This window comes from Salvelinus alpinus, chromosome 32 (genome assembly GCF_045679555.1).
Source record: "Salvelinus alpinus chromosome 32, SLU_Salpinus.1, whole genome shotgun sequence".
Taxonomy (NCBI): Eukaryota; Metazoa; Chordata; class Actinopteri; order Salmoniformes; family Salmonidae; genus Salvelinus; species Salvelinus alpinus.
Genome location: NC_092117.1, coordinates 22,218,115 through 22,238,550, shown reverse-complemented (window position 1 = coordinate 22,238,550; position 20,436 = coordinate 22,218,115). Strand labels below are relative to the sequence as shown.

The 20,436-nt window shown below is 42.0% G+C and overlaps 1 protein-coding gene across 3 annotated transcripts; it reads left to right on the top strand.

The window, feature by feature from the left end:
* The first annotated feature begins 9,964 nt into the window (after positions 1-9,964).
* Positions 9,965-20,423, top strand: LOC139562364 (monocarboxylate transporter 9-like). 3 transcript variants are annotated; one of them, XM_071380044.1, is made up of 7 exons: positions 9,965-10,305; positions 12,053-12,098; positions 12,289-12,513; positions 14,502-14,645; positions 17,438-17,533; positions 17,932-18,795; positions 19,079-20,423. In XM_071380044.1, exons 1-7 carry the CDS (start codon positions 10,237-10,239, stop codon positions 19,261-19,263), a joined length of 1,629 nt encoding a protein of 542 aa, XP_071236145.1. In that variant the 5' UTR covers positions 9,965-10,236; the 3' UTR covers positions 19,264-20,423. The 3 variants fall into 3 exon arrangements, with proteins under 3 accessions (XP_071236145.1, XP_071236144.1, XP_071236146.1); XM_071380043.1 differs by having other exon boundaries at positions 9,966-10,305; positions 11,869-12,098; XM_071380045.1 differs by lacking the exon at positions 12,053-12,098 and having other exon boundaries at positions 9,967-10,305.
* The last annotated feature ends 13 nt before the right edge of the window (positions 20,424-20,436 follow it).

Genomic DNA, 20,436 nt, shown 5'->3' with positions numbered 1-20,436 from the left:
GGTGCTTGCCTACAGAGCTGTGAGGGGAACGGCACCTCCGTACCTTCAGGCTCTGATCAGGCCCTACACCCAAACAAGGGCACTGCGTTCATCCACCTCTGGCCTGCTCGCCTCCCTACCTCTGAGGAAGTACAGTTCCCGCTCAGCCCAGTCAAAACTGTTCGCTGCTCTGGCACCCCAATGGTGGAACAAACTCCCTCACGACGCCAGGTCAGCGGAGTCAATCACCACCTTCCGGAGACACCTGAAACCCCACCTCTTTAAGGAATACCTAGGATAGGATAAAGTAATCCTTCTAACCCCCCCCCCCCCCCTTAAAAGAGTTAGATGCACTATTGTAAAGTGGTTGTTCCACTGGATATCATAAGGTGAATGCACCAATTTGTAAGTCGCTCTGGATAAGAGCGTCTGCTAAATGACTTAAATGTAATGTAAATGTAAATATGATAGACACTAAGGGTGTGTAATTTTTTCATCATGCCGAGCTAAACAACTCAAACTAATCCAAGCAGGAATCCAGATTGGACTCTGAAAGGAGCCATAGTGAGAGCTTCGTGCCCTTTAATCCCGGCTCTCGGAACCTGGTGGCAGAGCATACACTAGCGTTTATTCACCCTGCGGGGAATTTCTGTGTTTTCAACAACAGACCCGCTCACCATGATGGGTTTCATGGAACTGAACAGCTGGTTGCTGCTCTTGAGGTCTCTGTTAATGTGAATGTGGACAGAGGATGCTGCGAGAAAGGGATAACATTTAGCCTCTCTAAAGGTGTCAGTCTTGGTCATCTTCCCAGAGCTGCTGGGAAAAGTGTGTAAGTATGTTTTCCAACTAAAGTTATAAGAGGTCTACATTTGCTGAAATATCAATCACCATTCCCCCTTGACCTTTGGAGGGTCATATCAGCAACATAATGGAGATCTCCATAGCCGGTTTTCAGACCAAACTAACATTGGTACCTCATGTCCAGAAGAAACGCATATACTGTAATATCAAAATGACACAAATCAAGTCCTTAAATATGGCCCATATGTAAGAACTTGATTTGGTTGGTTTTGGTATTACAGTATATGCGTTTGTATTAGCCTGGCTACCAGTCTATTTCTGATAACATTCCACTCCTTGTACTCTGTGTCATCTGCCAAACATGCATATGACACAGAGAACAAGGTGGGGAATATCTAAACCGACTGATACCCAGGCTACGTTTGTATGATATTGGTTGTGTAAGCGTCATTATTTCTCCATACAGTGCATTCAGAAAGTATTCAGACCGCTTGACTTTTTCCACATTTTGTGACGTTACAGCCTTATTCTAAAATTTATTAAATTGTTTTTTCCCCCTCATCAACCTACACACAATACCCCATAATGACAAAGCAAAAAAATTGAAATATCACATTTACATAAGTATTCAGGCCCTTTACTCAGTACTTTGTTGAAGCACCTTTGGCAGCGATAACAGCCTTGAGTCTTCTTGGGTATGACGCTATAAGCTTGGCACACCTGTATTCGGGGAGTTTCTCCCATTCTTCTCTGCAGATCCTATTAAGCTCTGTCAGGTTGGATGGGGAGCTTCCCTGCACAGCTATTTTCAGGTCTCTCCAGAGATGTTCGATTGGGTTCAAGTCCAGGCTCTGGCTGGGCCACTCAATGACATTCAGAGACTTGTCCCGAAGCCACTCCTGCGTTGTCTTGGCTGTGTGCTTAGGGTTGTTGTCCTGTTGGAAGGTAAACCTTCGCCCCAGTCTGAGGTCCTGAGCACCCTGGAGCAGGTTTTCATTAAGGATCTCTTTGTATTTTGCTCCATTCATCTTTCTCTCGATCCTGACTAGTCTCCCAGTCCCTGCCGCTGAAAAATATCCCCACCTCATGATTCTGCCACCACCATGCTTCATGGCAGTGATGGCGCCAGGTTTCCGCCAGACGTGACGCTTGGCATTCAGGCCAAAGAGTTCAATCTTGGTTTCATCAGACCAGAGAATCTTGTTTCTCATGATCTGAGAGTCCTTTAGGTGCCTTTTGGAAAACTCCAAGCAGGCTGTCATGTGACTTTTACTGAGGAGTGGCTTCTGTATGGCCTGATTGGTGGAGTGCTGCTGAGATGGTTGTCCTTCTGGAAGGTTCTCCCATCTCCACAGAGGAACTCTGGAGCTCTGTCAGAGTGACCATCGGGTTCTTGGTCACCTCCCTAACCAGGGACCTTCTCCCCCGATTGCTCAGTTTGGCCGGGCGGCCAGCTCTAGGAAGAGTCTTCATGGCTACAAAGTTCTTCCATTTAAGAGTGATGGAGTTCACTGTGTTCTTGGGCACCTTCAATGCTGCAGAAATGTTTTGGTACCCTTCCCCAGATTTGTGCCTCGGCACAATTCTTTCTAGGATCTCTAAGGGTAATTCCTTCGACCTCATATGTTGGTTTTTGCTCTGACATGCACTGTCAACTGTGGGACCTTATATAGACAGGTGTGTGTCTTCCCAAATTACAGTGGGGAGAACAAGTATTTGATACACTGCCGATTTTGCAGGTTTTCCTACTTACAAAGCATGTAGAGGTCTGTAATTTTTATCATAGGTACACTTCAACTGTGAGAGACGGAATCTAAAACAAAAATCCAGAAAATCACATTGTATGATTTTTAAGTAATTAATTAGCATTTTATTGCATGACATAAGTATTTGATACATCAGAAAAGCAGAACTTAATATTTGGTACAGAAACCTTTGTTTGCAATTACAGAGATCATACGTTTCCTGTAGTTCTTGACCAGGTTTGCACACACTGCAGCAGGGATTTTGGCCCACTCCTCCATACAGACCTTCTCCAGATCCTTCAGGTTTCGGGGCTGTCGCTGGGCAATACGGACTTTCAGCTCCCTCCAAAGATATTCTATTGGGTTCAGGTCTGGAGACTGGCTAGGCCACTCCAAGACCTTGAGATGCTTCTTACAGAGCCACTCCTTAGTTGCCCTGGCTGTGTGTTTCGGGTCGTTGTCTTGCTGGAAGACCCAGCCACGACCCATCTTCAATGCTCTTACTGAGGGAAGGAGGTTGTTGGCCAAGATCTCGCGATACATGGCCCCATCCATCCTCCCCTCAATACGGTGCAGTCGTCCTGTCCCCTTTGCAGAAAAGCATCCCCAAAGAATGATGTTTCCACCTCCATGCTTCACAGTTGGGATGGTGTTCTTAGAGTTGTACTCATCCTTCTTCTTCCTCCAAACACGGCGAGTGGAGTTTAGACCAAAAAGCTCTATTTTTGTCTCATCAGACCACATGACCTTCTCCCATTCCTCCTCTGGATCATCCAGATGGTCATTGGCAAACTTCAGACGGGCCTGGACATGCGCTGGCTTGAGCAGGGGGACCTTGCGTGCGCTGCAGGATTTTAATCCATGACGGCGTAGTGTGTTACTAATGGTTTTCTTTGAGACTGTGGTCCCAGCTCTCTTCAGGTCATTGACCAGGTCCTGCCGTGTAGTTCTGGGCTGATCCCTCACCTTCCTCATGATCATTGATGCCCCACGAGGTGAGATCTTGCATGGAGCCCCAGACCGAGGGTGATTGACCGTCAACTTCAACTTCTTCCATTTTCTAATAATTGCGCCAACAGTTGTTGCCTTCTCACCAAGCTGCTTGCCTATTGTCCTGTAGCCCATCCCAGCCTTGTGCAGGTCTACAATTTTATCCCTGATGTCCTTACACAGCTCTCTGGTCTTGGCCATTGTGGAGAGGTTGGAGTCTGTTTGATTGAGTGTGTGGACAGGTGTCTTTTATACAGGTAACGAGTTCAAACAGGTGCAGTTAATACAGGTAATGAGTGGAGAACAGGAGGGCTTCTTAAAGAAAAACTAACAGGTCTGTGAGAGCCGGAATTCTTACTGGTTGGTAGGTGATCAAATACTTATGTCATGCAATAAAATGCAAATAATTTCCTTAAAAATCATACAATGTGATTTCCTGGATTTTTGTTTTAGATTCTGTCTCTCACAGTTGAAGTGTACCTATGATAAAAATTACAGACCTCTACATGCTTTGTAAGTAGGAAAACCTGCAAAATCGGCAGTGTATCAAATACTTGTTCTCCCCACTGTATGTGCAATCAATTGAATTTACCACAGGTGGACTCCAATCAAGATGTAGAAACATCTCAAGGACACATGAGCTCAATTTCGAGTCTCGTAGCAAAGGGTCTGAATACTTAAGGTATTTTTGTTCTTTATTTTTAATACATTAGGAAAAACATTTTTTTATTTAATTCATTTTCGAATAACGCTGTAACGTAACAAAATGTGGAAAAAGTGAAGAGGTCTGAATACTTTACGAATGCACTGTAGGCTAGTCAGAGATCAATATTGAATGTAACATGATTTTATTTTATCATTGCTGAATATAAAAAAATATATAAAAATTATGTATTTTAAAGCTTTATTGAACTTTCTTTAATATAGTTTATTAAGTCAGATCAGTTAGCTATCACAGGAAACCTGGTCAGAAGTAACATGTCATTGCAATGTCGGAGAAAAATGCAATTAACTGTACTCCACTCTCAGTACTTCCCTCTCTTTTCAAGGAGAAGGGGATTACGAATTCTATGTTGTCCCGTAAGACCCCTCAGTTTGACTGTCGGAAACTGCATCAAAGTTGCTTTGGAACATGAGGTACTACAGTGTAAAAAACCTTGCCTATATCTCCACTCTTCCCAAATCCCTCAAGAGTCGGGACTATAACCCAGAATGGAGCTGTAAGCTTTCCACTGGCCTTCTCTGGTGTGGTACAATTGTTGCAATACTGTGCATTCAATTTGTGGTGAGCTGAGGAAAGAATTTGCTCTTGAAGGACACAATTAAAAGTACTTATCATCAATCAAATGTAACATAGTTGCTGGAAACTAACTTTCTGCAAAACCAATGACAGATCTGGCTGATTTGTGATTATCGAACGTGTGCATAAGGAATACATCACATTATTGGTTATGGGTGTAACTTGAGGCATTATCACTAAATGACCCTCATTATGTTGAACCAGGATTTTGCTGACTCAGTATAACACTATTAGGTTTAATGTCTTGAAAACTTGCCTGAATATGTTGTGTGTTGCTAATTGCCAACATTCCTTTCTAGACGCCCCTCAAGCATTTCAAGTTACCTGTGGGTCAATTTTGAAGTGCACTGCCTGTCAATCTAAGGCTGTGTTTACATAGCCACCCTAAGAACCCCAAACTGATTTTCTTTCTATATCCAATCTTTTTTTCTGGTTGTCCACACTCAGTTTTACTTGTTACCCATATCAGATTTGCACATTCACACTGATGTAGCTTCTGAAGTAGCACACAGATGCAATGCTCATTTCCTGTCACTGTTCCTTTAATTTTGGTGGTGGTTGTCATGGTAACATCAGGACATATGCAAAGGAATATTGACTTAACTTGAAACAACATTAGAAGCAAAATTTGTTTTTCATTAAAAAATATATTATTGTTAGCTATGACATGACAAAATAAAGGAATTTGAATACGTCGCAAAGGAAAGATAATTTGCCTTTATTAAATTCGCCAGATAATTTCCCATCAATGGATGTCGATTTAACTTGTTTGACTGCTATGATTAAGCAATAAGGCACAAGGGGGTATGGTATATGGCCAATATACCATGGCTAAGGGCTGTTCTTATGTACGACGCAACGCAGAGTGCCTGGATACAGCCATTAGCCATGATATATTGGCCATATAGCACAAACCCTAGAGGTGCCTTATTGCTATTATAAACTGGTTACCACTTGTTTATTATCTTTGCATAGTCACTTTACCCCTACCTACATGTACAAATTACCTCGACTAACCTGTACTCCTGCACACTGACTTGGTACCGGTACCCCATGTATATAACGTCATTATTGTTCTTTTATTGTGCTACTTTTTAATTTATTTTTTACTTTAGTTTATTTAGTAAATATTTTCATAACACAATTTTCTTAAAACTGCATTGCTGGTTAAGGGCTTGTAAGTAAGCATTTCCCGGTAAGGTCTTCACAGGTTGTGTTCGGCACATGTGACAAATAAAATTGGATTTGATTATCATTGGTTGCTAATATGACTAGGATAATTGCCTTTGGCTGCTAGACAATGAAAGAAAGATGAAAGAAAACCAATAGAACAGGAGAACGCATATGAGTAAATCTTTATAAAAATAATTGCCTCCACGTTTATAAAGAAGCCTATAGCCAAATGTGAAATAATATTGAATAAAACGTCCAGGTGTCAAACAATTAAGGAATAGGAAAAATATAGTAATGCTGATGACAGGTAGATGGAAAGGCTTTCCCCAAAACCTTCTTATTAAATGTTAACTAGCTACAAAGCCTATGCCTACCGGTCAGAATGATACCATGATTATTTGCATCAATCCTGTGTCCATTTCCTTTGCCTATTCCATCTCATGTGCAACAGAAACACAGCTAACCAAATAACAGAGCTAGGTGCCTGCACACTTGAATTAAAGGGTAACTATCTACATTTCTTAGATTTTTCCCAGACCTCAAAAGTGGTCTCCTGATGTGGTTTGAGCATTGTTATGGACTTAGAACATCTGATTTAGTTGTTTTTCTGTTAAAAAAGTGTGAATTTGAGAGTCCCCCCAAAAATTGGGAAAATCTGAAACCTGTGAATTTCAAACTCAGTTGACAGTCTCATTTATCTGTTTCAATAGTAGGCCTACTATTAGCCCACTTACAGCTTGGCTTGGCCTGACAGTGAAAGACCAATATGGGATTCATAATTTTAGGTCATTAAGAGTGTATGTCACTGTTTCTCATGGAATTTTTTACACAGCGCGCCCTTCCTTTGCAGGGTGGGCCATTAGAATTTTGGGGGCAACATTGGAGTATACTGGCAGCAGGTCACAGGGAAATAGATTTTTGTATTTTTTAAGAAAAATGCTATGGCGGTCGCGGTGCAACTTAGAACTAAGCAGCCCAAAAACCAACAACCCGCAACCAACACATTTTCACCCGCGACATAATTTTGTAAGTAGCCAAATTACAGGAAAACTAGAAAAATGGCAACCCTGGCTACGACCCTAAGTGACCAGGGGAATCCTGAGGTGGGCGGGGCATGTACGTTGCTAATGAGAGGATTTGATTATCTGGCCCGGGTTACTCCAGTGGGAGGAGTTTACATGGTTGAAAAGTGATTGCATTCGTTTTGGAGCCGGGCTGCCTCCCGGGCCTGAGCCAGGCTAGATTAAGCAGCCTAATGAGTAGAATTCTGCCCGACAGCTTTTGATGAAGACTCTTTATCTGCCGTCCCAATGAAAACTAGTTTGAACATATATATTTTATGGGAAATAGATTTTGGACGATGCACCATGCTGCCTTGTTGACAACATTACCTCTTTTGCCCGTTCATGTCAAGGGCCATAGGCCGGTGCACCGCGGCTCAGGTTAATAGAACTCCGTCATTGTTAGGCTATTTTTGCCATCAAATAACCAGTTCTGACTGGACCATACGGAATATAACAATGTTCCCGGCAATTATTGCTCAGACTTCACACGCCAAGCATCACCGGCAAAATAACTGTCTTTACTAAACTCCAGAGGATCCCAGTACTTTTCGTTTAGATTAGAGTACTAGGGGGTAACTAACCCCTACTAAGAACAATGTTTAATTGCTGTCACAAAAAAGCAATGTTTGGGAAAAAATTGGTATGTGGATGAATGTCATGCTTAGGCGAATAAACTAGAAAGGGAAATAAATGACTACAGTTTACACTTTTTTTTGTTATTTCATGAAATGTTGCCCCTGGGGGTGCCAGTTACCCCGGTAGCTGGCACCCCCAGGGGGGTGACCCTGGGATAGGGTTTCACTCAAGTGTGTTAAAATCCATTTATTCAGTTTTATTTAGAAATGATTTAGTAAGTAATACTTAAAAGCTAAGTCTAGTTGTCTTATTTTAATTATTTAAATAAAATATAGGGAGGGAAATTGTAACGGTGTTCCTCCTCCTCTTCATCCGAAGAGGAGGATCAGGGATTGAACCAAAACGCAGCGTTGCTAGTAGACATAATATTTATTAAACAAGATGAAAACGAACACGAAAATATACTTGAATAATTACAAAACAACGTAGACAGACCTGAACGTAAGAACTTACATGAAACACGAAGAACGCACGAACAGGAAAAATGACTACATAAAACGAACAAACAAAACCGAAACAGTCCCGTGTGGCGTAACAGACACTGACACAGGAGACAACCACCCACAAACAAACAATGTGAAAACACCTACCTTAATATGGCTCTCAATCAGAGGAAATGAAAACCACCTGCCTCTAATTGAGAACCATATCAGGTCACCCATTAACCAACATAGAAACACATAACATAGACTACCCACCCAAACTCACGCCCTGACCGTCAAACACATACAAAATAACAGAAAACCGGTCAGGAACGTGACAGAAATGGTGTTGCACATGTCACAATTAATATCTGCACTGTGATGAGATTGATGTAAAGTCTCTCTTTTTATTTATTTATTTCACCTTTATTTAACCAGGTAGGCCAGTTGAGAACAAGTTCTCATTTACAACTGCGATCTGCACATTCATTTTCTTTGTTCTTTCTTCATTGTTCCTTTTTTATACAATCCATTATGTACAATTGCGCTAAATATTATTTGAATAATGCAAGATTTTAAATCCCAGCAGTCTTTAAAATGACATTCAGGAGAAAAAGGTTTTCAATAGTTGTTTTTAATTAATTTAAAAAATTGAATATAATATTGAAATGGAATATAACGGAATATAACATATTGGATTGTATGAAATAATATTGGAATATAACATTTAATAATAACTGACCTGATTAATTCAGTGTAACATTGATGTGACATCTTATGCTCTGCTATTGCACAATTCTAATTTGTATATAGGTCACAAATAAAGCTATCCCCAGCAAAATTGGAGCACAACTCATGAGCCCACCCATCTGTGACTGAAAACAGGGGATGCCAATTGAAAAGCTGACTTAAAATGTAGCTATCTATCTAGCTATATTACATAAAATGCTGTGTGAAATAGCTAAAAGGCTATAAAGTAAAATTAACTGTAAATCAGTCACTAGTGGTAACATTTACAACTGCAATTAAGTTACGTTATCTTTTTAATGTATTTTACCTCAGATGATCTGGTAGTAAGGTTGATAGCTAGCTGGCTAGAATTTACTGCAGGTGAATTTGCTAGCTAGCAAGTTAGCATAAACTAGCGCTAACTGGACTAGTCATTGTTTAAATGACAGGTAGAAACACATTCATAACCATAAAGGGGTAACTAGCCCCAGGGGCCAGTTACCCCCTAGGTGGGTGGGGGTGAATTGCCCCCAACACACTCATCCAACATATTACTACTTTTCTCAAAAAATATAAAAATGTCTCTCTAATCAAGTGCATTATTTATCTTTAGGCTTTCCTACTTGTATATTTAAAAATCAATTATAGATCTAAATTCATTGGAAAATATGTTAAACTTTCCCCCCCCAAAAAATGGATAGCAAGAGAAGTGGCAGCCAGGGAAAGTGTTTGGAAAATAATTTGGTAAATCGTGTGGTCTTAATGTGAATTACATGTAAAGAGAAAAGAAACAGCTATTTTCATTAGGATAACAAATAATTACTACATTTAGTTATTACAAATTCAAAGACGGTGATTTTACAGTAGACTATTTGAGACGCACATTCAATCTGATTTGACTTGAAATACTTTGAAGTGCTATCTGATCATCAGGTAGGCCAATTACAAATTCTACATTTTGGAATTGATTGGCAAGTCGAGTCTTTGTATGCAGTCGAAGAAACGTTTACATGGTTCCCACCCCACCTATGACCAGTATTATCATGAATTGATAGGGCTTCTCAGTTGTGTGTACTCTGTGGCAATGGGGAGCAGTGCGCTTGTTTTCTATAGCTTCACACAGTCGCGCATGATGAAGAGGCAGCAGAGTTTCCTCAACGTAGGTAGCGGGCGTATAAAGCCCGACCAGCAAAAACAGCTTTAAACCGGTTTGTTCTCCGGCAAATAAACCGTATAAAACGGATACTGTACGCGTAGAGCTTCTGGCACCCGGGTCTGCTCACATCTCAGATATAGCCTTGCGGAAGCTCGGCATCTGCATGTGATGTCTGTTAATTAAAAAATATATATATTTAGATTCTATACAAATAGTTATTATAGGGAGACCATCCTTCATGGCAACTCCCTGTAGGCGAACCCACCCTTATCCTGCAGTTGTGCATGTGGCTGTTGTTGATGTTGAGGTAAGTCGCATGTATTTCCTCTTGTTAATAAAATAACAGTAGGCTACTATATCACAACATTATAGCATAGCAGGCCTATGGCTAGATACAGCATTATATATATTTTTGGCTATGTGTAATGGGTGACGAATATCAGTGTAGTTCCTTTGTTGCAGATAAAACCCATATTGTTTCATGAAGAAAATAGGTAGCTACACTACATGTGTATATGGACACTTGATCATCGAACGTCTCATTCCAAAATCATGGGCATTAAAATGGAGTTTGTCCCCGCTTTGCTGCTATAACAGCCTCCACTCTTATGGGAAGGCTTTCCACTAAATGTTGGAAGATTGCTGTGAGGACTTGCTTCCATTCAGCCACAAGAGCATTAGAGGTCGGGCACTGATGTTGGGCGATTATGCCTGGCTCGCAGTCGGCATTCCAATTCATCCCAAAGGTGTTCATGGAGTTGGTCAGGGCTCTGTGCAGTCAAGTTCTTCCACACTGATCTCAATAAACCATTTCTGTATGTATTATGTGTGCACCTCATTGTGCACGCAGGCATTGTCATGCTGAAACAGAAAAGGGCCTTCCCCAAACTTTGCCACAAAGTTGGAGGCACAGAATCGTCTAGCATGTCATTGTATGCTGTAGCGTTAAGATTTCCCTTCACTGGAACTAAGGGGCCTAGCCCAAACCATGAAATATAGCCCCAGACCATTTTTCCTCCTCCACCAAACTTTACAGTTGGCACTGCATTGGGGCATGTGGTGTTCTCCTGGCATCCGCCAAAGCCAGATTCGTCCGTCGGACTGCCAGATAGTGAAGCGTGAGTTATCACTCCAGAGAATGAGTTTCCACTACTCCAGAGTCCAATGTCGGTGAGCTTTACACCACTCCAGCCGACACTTGGCATTGCACATGGTGATCTTAGGCTTGTGTGCGGCTGCTTGGCCAAGGAATCCCATTTCAAGAAGCTCCCGAACAGTTCTCGTGCTGACGTTGCATCCAGAGGCAGTTTGGAACTTGGTAGTGAGTGTTGCAACCAAGGACAGACCATTTTTACGTGCTATTCACTTCAGCACTCGGCTATCCCGTTCTGTGAGCTTGTGTGGCCTACCACTTCGCGACTGAGTCGTTGTTACTTCTAGACGTTTCCACTTCACCATAACAGCACTTACAGTTGACCGGGGCAGCTCGAGCAGGATAGAAATTTGAGGAACTGACTTGTTGGAAAGGTGGCATCCTATGACGGTGCCACGTTGAAAGTCACTGAGCTCTTCAGTAAGGCCATTCTACTTCCAATGTTTGGTGATTGCATGGCTGTGTACTTGATTTTATACACCTGTAAGCAACAGGCGTGGCTGAAATAGCCAAATCAACTAATTTGAAGGGGTGTCCACATACTTTTGTGTATATAGGTTATGTGTAGATGGCACGGTGTTCCTCCATATAATGGTGTTTAGCCTACCTGCAAATTGATAGATGCACAACTTTTGCTTTTAAAAACTCATAGGTAGAAGAGAGGATGCTGCAGTAGTGCTCATATGAATGGTGATCTTTATTTCTTATTCTTGTTAGCACTGGAAAGCGTGGGCCTCTAAAAGTTCAGTGTTTCGTGCCAGAACTGAGGGGAGATAGGCAAAAGGCAGGTTAAAGTAGAAGGTAGGCAGTCCAGATGCCAAACTCCCCTCCAAGGTGTGGTCTTTGTGATGGCACAACATGGTCAGCGCAGGATGAGAAGGTTACACTCTGTTTTAAACAGATGACCTGCCTGGTAGACCAAACAAGAGCAGCATCAACATCAAGACGTGAGTGTTTATTTGGCATTTATCTACGACTTTAGAAAGTAGCTTAGGACATTTATAATTTGTCTCCAAACTTGCTTGTGATTTATTTTGTCTGTAGTTTCATGCATTTGGTAAATTGCAATGTTTCATTGCTTTTCCATTCCACCTGTGCTTTTAACACTTTTTGCTTTTTCTTTCCTGTTTTCCCCAGGAACCCTCCCTGTTGACAGCATGAATCTTCAGAGCTCAAAGAATGTGCTGGATGGAGGTTGGGGATGGGTCATTGTTGTGGCCTGCTTCATGGCCCAGTTCCTGGCCTACGGCTCCCCCCAGTCCGTGGGCGTCCTGTACCCGCAGTGGCTCCACGCCTTCCAGGAGGGGAAAGGCATGACAGCCTGGGTTGGCTCCCTGGTCTCTGGAGTGGGACTCATAGCCAGTAAGTATTCTTCAAACACCTTTGTTTATTTATTTAGATACTGTATGGGTATAGGCTAATGCTCTCATCCAAAGACAGGGAATACCTTCAGAGCTCACTGTTCTGTGACTTTACCCATAATGCCACCATCGTTGTATGTGTTTATAGATATGGTATTTTAGTTAGTTGATTTTTATTTAATTTAAATAAATAACAATTCTGATGCGGAGTTGAATACATCTCTTCAAGCTTTCCATGTTGATTTGCTTGGCATGGCTTTGAATTGATATGCTAAACATCATGTCAGTAGTTAGACCTGAATTGACTTATCAATGCACTTTACAGTTGCAGCTACATTGTCTTGAAATTAGTCTCACCTGGTATGCATGTCTGACATCTGTTGTATAATTAAAACGCAACTGAAGGCAATAAACAACTTTTCTGGTAGAAAACGGACTATAAACACACAACGATGGTAGCATTATAGGTAAAGTCACAGACCAGTTATCTTGCCAAGTAATCTTGTTTGGAGGGCAGAGATGGGAAAATACGTATTTTGCCTGGGACATATCAACAGATGTGAAAGTGCAGTGCTGACTTTGTCTGACTTGTCCTAAGTAGATGAAGGGAACTGTGCAATATGGATGCACTTTGTGGTGCTCTTAACACTAACTTGTGCTTATTGGTTTCATCATCTACAAGTCAGCACGGTCATACCTGCAGGAGGAGCACTTAGGGGAGAGGGAGGGAGAGATTCACTGCATGGCTGTCTTAAAGTTGGTTTGAATTATTTTGGCAAAACAGGATCAGAGATGGTATATCATGGTCTTGGTTCACCGCCAGGCTAAGCCTCCCTTCATGTTGTCACTTTTTCAAAGAGGTCAGGTAAAAGTCATGACTAGACTGATGGCTCCCAGTACACGTGTGGGGCTTGGCAGCTGAGCTATGCAGCCTTAAACCATGGGCTGTTTTAATTGGTGGTGAAATGGAAAGGAGGGTGAGAGAGGGTTCAATAGGACACCCTCGGGTTTTCAGTGGTCTGACCAGGAATTCAATATGTCTCTGCACAACAAATAGTTTGACACTGCTGAAACAAGTTGTCAATTTTACTGTGCATAAAACACAAGGACCTATACAAACAGTGCAGTGTATAGCTTTGGAAGCAAATCGGATTGGGCTGCATTTGACTTGGCATGATGCTAAGGAAACATAGCAGTCTTTAATAAATTGGCAGCAGATGATAACATCTTCCAAAGCTTGGCCCAAGTCCTCGCTTCTGTCCACTGAAGGATCCAAGTTGTCCTAACTAGACCTATATTCCCCTTGTTTGAAATACACAGCCAGACCTTTTTACTGTCCCCCCTAAAAGGTCCATCAATCAGGATAGAAGTGGTCCCATTTGCCATAAATAGATATATTTCTGTAACTCTGTGTGCTTTTAAATTTGTTATGCTGTGAGGATGATGAATGAGCATCAAACGCTGTCCTTTTCCCTGACCCGTAACCTCTGCTCAGGTGTCTAATAACTAGCTAGTGCTGCATTTAGGCCTCAGGGGAAATGTGAGGAGAACAAGTAGAGTCACAAACCTAGCCAACCACACGCCTATGGCAGAGGCTAAAGAGCACAGATGAACACACTGTCCTAAATAGGGAAAAAAGTGACAATTATAAGGTCAAAATAATATCAGGGCAGAAAAGGGGACCATGTCACAAGGTTAGTGTTGATACAGTACATCATGTTTCCCTGCCATTAAATAACCCCACATGTACAGTACACTTTGACTGGGATCACTTTCCTTTTGGTCAGTTTTTTATTGTTTAGTAAATTCATCTTGCTTACACCACATGGATCCTGAAAGCACCATATTAATTCCATCTTATGTCTTTGTTTGTGTCATCACATTTTTGCTACTCCCTAAGTCTCTGCGCTTATTCAGCAACGTACACTCAACTCTTCCACACACACACAATTAATTCACACTTCCTCTCTGTCCTGTGTTCTTCCCCAGGTCCGGTCTGCAGTGCCTGTGTGGATAACTTTGGAGCGCGCCCTGTGACCATCTTCAGTGGGGTCATGGTGGCAGGGGGCCTGATGCTCAGTGCCTTCGCCCCTAACGTCCAGTTCCTCATCTTCTCTTACGGGATTGTCGTCGGTAAGTGAGAACCTTATGGTGATCTTTTACTGCTAAAGCAGATCTGCGGTTTGTATGGCCCTCTATTAGATATCGCTAGGTATTAGCTAGGTAGCCATTTGTTGTTCACCTATTAAAATTGAACTTCAGTTCATGAAAAGAAATAGCTAGCCAGCTACTAGACCCTGTTGCCCAAAGCTAAAGTTATAAGCAGCCAGCTAGATTCATGAGGCTCGACCGGACCAGGTTGTGAAGCTAGCCACAAGTGGACTTTGCGTTTTGCCTTCAAAATAAAAGTATGTCATCGACAGTGACTCAAATACATATAGAAGAATTATACCATAATTGAATAGATCATGCTAAACAAGGTTGGAATGTTATATAAAATCAACAAAAGACAATAATTTGTTAATTTGACAAAAATCTGTTGATATCACAATGGATGTACTAGACTTTAGAATTGCATTGGGGGCATACTTATTTAATTGTACAGCATTACCTATGGATTGTGGATCAATGACATGGGGTGTCAGTCTACTCAGTGACACCCAGAGAACATTAGCGTCTTAGTTCTTATTGTGGGACTGAAACAACTGTGAATTAAGCCACATTTATTGTCAACCTATGTGTATTGAACACAATTCCAGAGGAAAAACAATATTGCGTGGATGTTTTGGAGTTTGATAACTCTGAGGAGGACGTTGTGAAAAAATATCTTGGGTATTGAGTAGACTGATACCCCATTTCATTGTTCCCCAATCCTTAGGTAAAGCTGTACAGTGCAATATGAATGTCAATACACACAATAGGCTGACTGGGGAGGTGATTTCACACATTCAAAGTCCCGTGATAAGAGCTACTATGCTAATAATTACGTAAACTCTAAACAGTTGTGTTCTGTGGGTGTCGCTGAGTAGACTGATACCCCATTTCATTGCTTCATATTCCAACCTTGTTTAACATTATCTAGTCTAAATATGGCATGATTCCACCAATTGTAACCTTCTGCATCACTTTAAAATATGTCTTTTATTTTGAAGGCAATCCGAAATTCCACTATTGTGCCTAATCCTTATTGTGGCTAGCTTCACAACCTGGTCCGGTCGAGCCTCATGAAGCTAGCTGGCTGCTTATAACTTTAGCTTTGGGCAACAGGGTTTAGTAGCTGGCTAGCTATTTCTTTTCATGAACTGAAGTTCATTTTCAATAGGCGAACAACAAGTGGCTACCTAGCTAATACTCACAATGATTCCTAAATCATTGCTAAGAATAATGACAAATGACTGCAGTTTCTACTGTTGATTATTTTCAGGCTGGTTGTGTTGGTGCTAGCTAGGTACCAAGCTAAAGCTAGCTAGCTACCCCAGAAGTTGCGATCCAGCACAACATTCTACAGTAGAACAGTGTTATTTTGACGTGTCAAATAGTGTTATTTGACGTATCTTTTTTGACACGAAAAGACCCAAACGGCGTTCCATAGGAGTGAACTGTTTTTAACTCACCATAAATATTACACAATAACCAGTCTTTCACTGATAGATCAGACAACTTCCTCAGAGATAAGAATTAACACATAAAGAATTAAGTTGGAGCTGTAAGTGAATAGGTTCATGCCTATGCTCGAGCACACATGCACTGAGGGTATGTGTAGAACAGAGGGGGCTGGTGGGGGAGGACGGGCTCATTGTATTGTCTGGAATGGCATACATGGAACTGAGTGGTTTCCATATGTTTGATATGTTTGCTACTGTTCCATTAATCCCATTCCAGCCATTACAATGAGCCTGCCCTCCTATTGTTCCTCCCACCAGCCTCCTCTGGTGTTGAATGAGGGTATATGTAGGATGTATTCAGAGATATAAAACAAGGCAGAGTCAGATTCCCAGATGCCTCTGGTGCCCCCCAAATAGTTTGACGGCCCCATTACAGCCCCTTATCTAACACCCAGTGACAACTGTTCAATGCTGATGGGATAGAGCCCAATAGACTGCCACTGTCAACACTGCCTGTGGCATTGACCTGAGAGCGAGGCCATGCATATTTGAAGAAAGGCGTCTATTTTCAGACCGTAAGGCTCAGTACCCACCCCCCACCCTCGTCATCCTTTGTGGATCAAATTATCTCCCGGGTGGCGCAGTGGTCTAGGGCACTGCGTCGCAGTGCTAGCTGCGCCACCAGAGTCTCTGGGTTCGCGCCCAGGCTCTGTCGCAGCCGGCCGCAACCGGGAGATCCGTGGGGCGACGCACAATTGGCATAGCGTCGTCCGGGTTAGGGAGGGTTTGGCCGGTAGGGAGGGTTTGGCCGGTAGGGATATCCTTGTCTCAGTATGTAAAAAATGTAATAAAATGTATGCACTCTACTGTAAGTCGCTCTGGATAAGAGCGTCTGCTCTTGGCCGGTAGGGATATCCTTGTCTTAGTATGTAAAAAAAAATGTAATAAAATGTATGCACTCTACTGTAAGTCGCTCTGGATAAGAGCGTCTGCTAAATGACTAAAATGTAATGTAAATGTAAATTACCAGAGTCTCTTGAGGTGATTTTACACAAGACAAAAATGATTTGTGTTGTGAATAATATGTAACGACTTTATCGAGAGCAACAGAGAGCAACAGATTTTCAACATGGTGAATTTATTACAGTACATGACCAAGATGGCCTTAGTCAGAGTTTTACATTTTAAGGTACACAGTTTACTGTGCAAGGCTTTGTTCAGACCGTTAAATATATTCTTCATCGTGGTTAAGGTACTGTAGCTAAATGCTCCTCTACAATGTGCTAATAAAATTACCTCTGCTGTTTTTGTTGTCCGCAGGTCTTGGCTGCGGTCTTGTCTATGCTGCCACATTGACCATCACCTGTCAGTACTTTGACAAGAGACGTGGCCTCGCCCTCGGCATAGTCACCACAGGTACCTCAGCCCCCCTCTGCGCTTACTGGGTTCACACCAAGTCTCCATGCTCAGTTCTTTCTTGTTTCAGAAGATGGAAGTCTTGGAATGCCAAGGTAAACATTCTAGTCTAAAAACAGTGCAGCCTTGTGGTTAGGGAAGTGGACTGGTGACAAGGAGAACACTGGGAATACAACACAGTTCTGGGGCATTCTGTTTTTGTCCCTTTGAGGAAAACACATTCAAATCTGAAGTGAAATTGCCTTAGAGAATATCCAGCAGTATCAATGGAGAACAGGGAGGGTAGCTTTAGGCAAAGATGTGCCACTAAGCAAAGCTTTTATTGAATGAATATAAATGTATTTCTAATGGATTATTCTTGGAATGCCAACACTAAATCATTCCTTTCTCTCATTTAGGCACAAGTGTGGGAGGGTTCCTCTATGCCACAGCTCAGAATGAACTGATTCTTCTCTTTGACCTGGACGGCTGCCTGCTGATCATCGGGGCCTTGGCCCTCAACCTCATGGCCTGTGCCGGCTTCATGAGGCCTCTGAACATGCCTGCCTACTACCTCAAACAAAAGGCTGCTCTGGAGCGCACAGAGGAGCAGCTCTTTGAGAACCCGCCTGCTGACGACCTCAAGACTACACCAGGCATCGGCGAGAGAACCTTGACGGTCAAGGATCTCCTGATCATCATTGACGCCAAAGACATCACCATCACCACAACTAACAAAAAAGGGGGCTTCATGGCAGGTTCAGCCATTGTGAAAATTATCAAGGAGAAGCGTCAGGCCTACTCAAAGTACATGCACTCCACAGCTGACTTCCTGCACGACAGAAACTTCATGGCCCTTTGCATCGCCATCTTCCTGTTCAGCCTGGGAGCCTTCCCTCCAGTCCTCTTCATGGAGGACGTGGCCCAGAGTGAGGGCCTCATCGATGAGGTCAGCATCATCCCCCTGGTCTCCATTGTAGCAGTCACTGCCGGCATGGGCAAGCTGACCCTGGGCATACTAGCAGACGTGAGGTGGATCAACAGTCTGTTCCTGTACGCCTTCACCCTGCTGGGGACTGGGGCGGCCCTTCTGCTCATCCCAATCTCCAAGAGTTATGTAGGCCTGCAGACCCTCTCAGCTGTGGTGGGCTTCTTCTCTGGGAACTGGTCCCTAACATCATACATCACCACCAAGATCGTGGGGCTGGACAAACTGACCCAAGCCCATGGGATCCTCATGTTCTTCGGTGGATTCGGGATCGTGCTCGGGCCCCCTGTTGTTGGTAAGAAAGATCCCACTTCTGACACCTTTGGTCAACATCATTGCGGAGTGTGTGTGGTCCTGATTTTTGTTTTTAGTTTAGAGATGGTACAGGTTCATATTCATGCTTTTACAGAGATTCACTCTGCCAAATGTCAAAACATTTTACAGATTGTCATCTTAATGTGTGAGTGAGAATGTTGAACTCAATATGTTTGCCTTTAGCTAGTCTTTAGCTGACTCATGCTTTGTCGAGAGATTGTTTCTAATTCACACTTTTTTTTCCATTTTTTTTTCTGTTCAAGGTTGCTTTTTTGACTGGACCCAGTCCTATGACCTCGCCTTTTACTTCAGTGGAGGCTCTGTGCTCCTGGGTGGGGTCACGCTCTTTCTCTGTGCTCTGCCCTGGTGGGACAAAAAGAAGGCTGATATCGACAGGTTCGACATTCAGTACACCAGCAACTGTGACAAAGTTGCCTCTGTAGCCTGAACACCAACTTTCACATCAACCTTGCTCTCCAGTGTTCCCAGGAATTTTTGCTGATAAATGTTATACCCTTCAAGAGGTTGTTGAGAAGTATTCCTAGTGCCAGATTTCACATACCTGAGAAGAGTATTGAAGTAGAGTAGGCCTTTTCTTTACATCTTTAGTGTTTTTAAGACTTCTTACATTATACTACAGAATTTTGAAAGATACCTATGTTGAACATTTTAATTACGGTCTCATTTTAAGAGGCCTATTCAACAAAATGTTTTTTAAACAAATTAAGCTGTTTTTTTACATTTCCGGATCTTTACTGGGCTCAAATGGAAAATACTTGTCTACTTTGCCTGTGAGAATTTACCAGGTATTTCCTCAAGGGAAAAATACAGGGATTGGAGAAAAAAAACGAGGGAATGCACTCTTTTTAATTCTAGCCGAACAAACTGTTTGTTTCTATCTTACCAAAGCACCAGGTTGGTGGATGCCTGTCAACACGTTATGCCTGATGAATACAAGCCTTGCTTTTAAAGGATGGATAGATCTTGATTTTAAATTCATTGGCATTGTGCTGTATTTTACTTGTACTCTCCAAACGTGTTTGTTTGAGTTTGGGAGGTACTGAACACCTCATTTTGTCTTGACCTGACTAAGAACTTGCTGAAAAATATGCTGTGCAAATAACAGAGACTGTACCGGAATAAAGCCCAGTTCCTCTAATGCATGCTGGTTCTGTGTGGCATGACCGGTTTCCTGCATTTGTTCAGCAGGCTGGTTAAAATCTTGTTTTTCTGTCTGTGGTTTTTGTTTTTTAATAGCACTATATTTTGTAGTTATGATTTTATATTTTTAAAGAATTTAATGATTGTGATTCCCGCTTTGTTAGTCACTTGAACATCTGATTTTTGTATGTAAACTGTTCCACAATATATAATAATATTGTTTTATTCTCAGTCAAGTGTCGTTGTAGAAGTATTTACAGGGTATAAAATATATGTGATCCAAAAAGGCTAGAAACAGTAGAGCTGTCACTTTTTATATGATGTTGAACCACTTTCTTCTTATTTTTTTAATGTAAGTGTTACAGATTTATGTTTGCAATATTTCTCTTCTATTTTGTTATTTTCAACAAAAGTGCCAATACAATTAAATTCAATATTGTGATTCTGGATGTGTTTTAAA

Excerpts from the sequence above, each read along its gene's own strand:
- LOC139562364 (XM_071380043.1), top strand. The coding sequence starts at position 11,966 with ATGCCAAACTCCCCTCCAAGGTGTGGTCTTTGTGATGGCACAACATGG. Across the intron at positions 12,099-12,288 it reads AGCAGCATCAACATCAAGAC|GAACCCTCCCTGTTGACAGC; the intron begins GTGAGTGTTTAT and ends TGTTTTCCCCAG. Across the intron at positions 18,796-19,078 it reads GCTCGGGCCCCCTGTTGTTG|GTTGCTTTTTTGACTGGACC; the intron begins GTAAGAAAGATC and ends TTTCTGTTCAAG.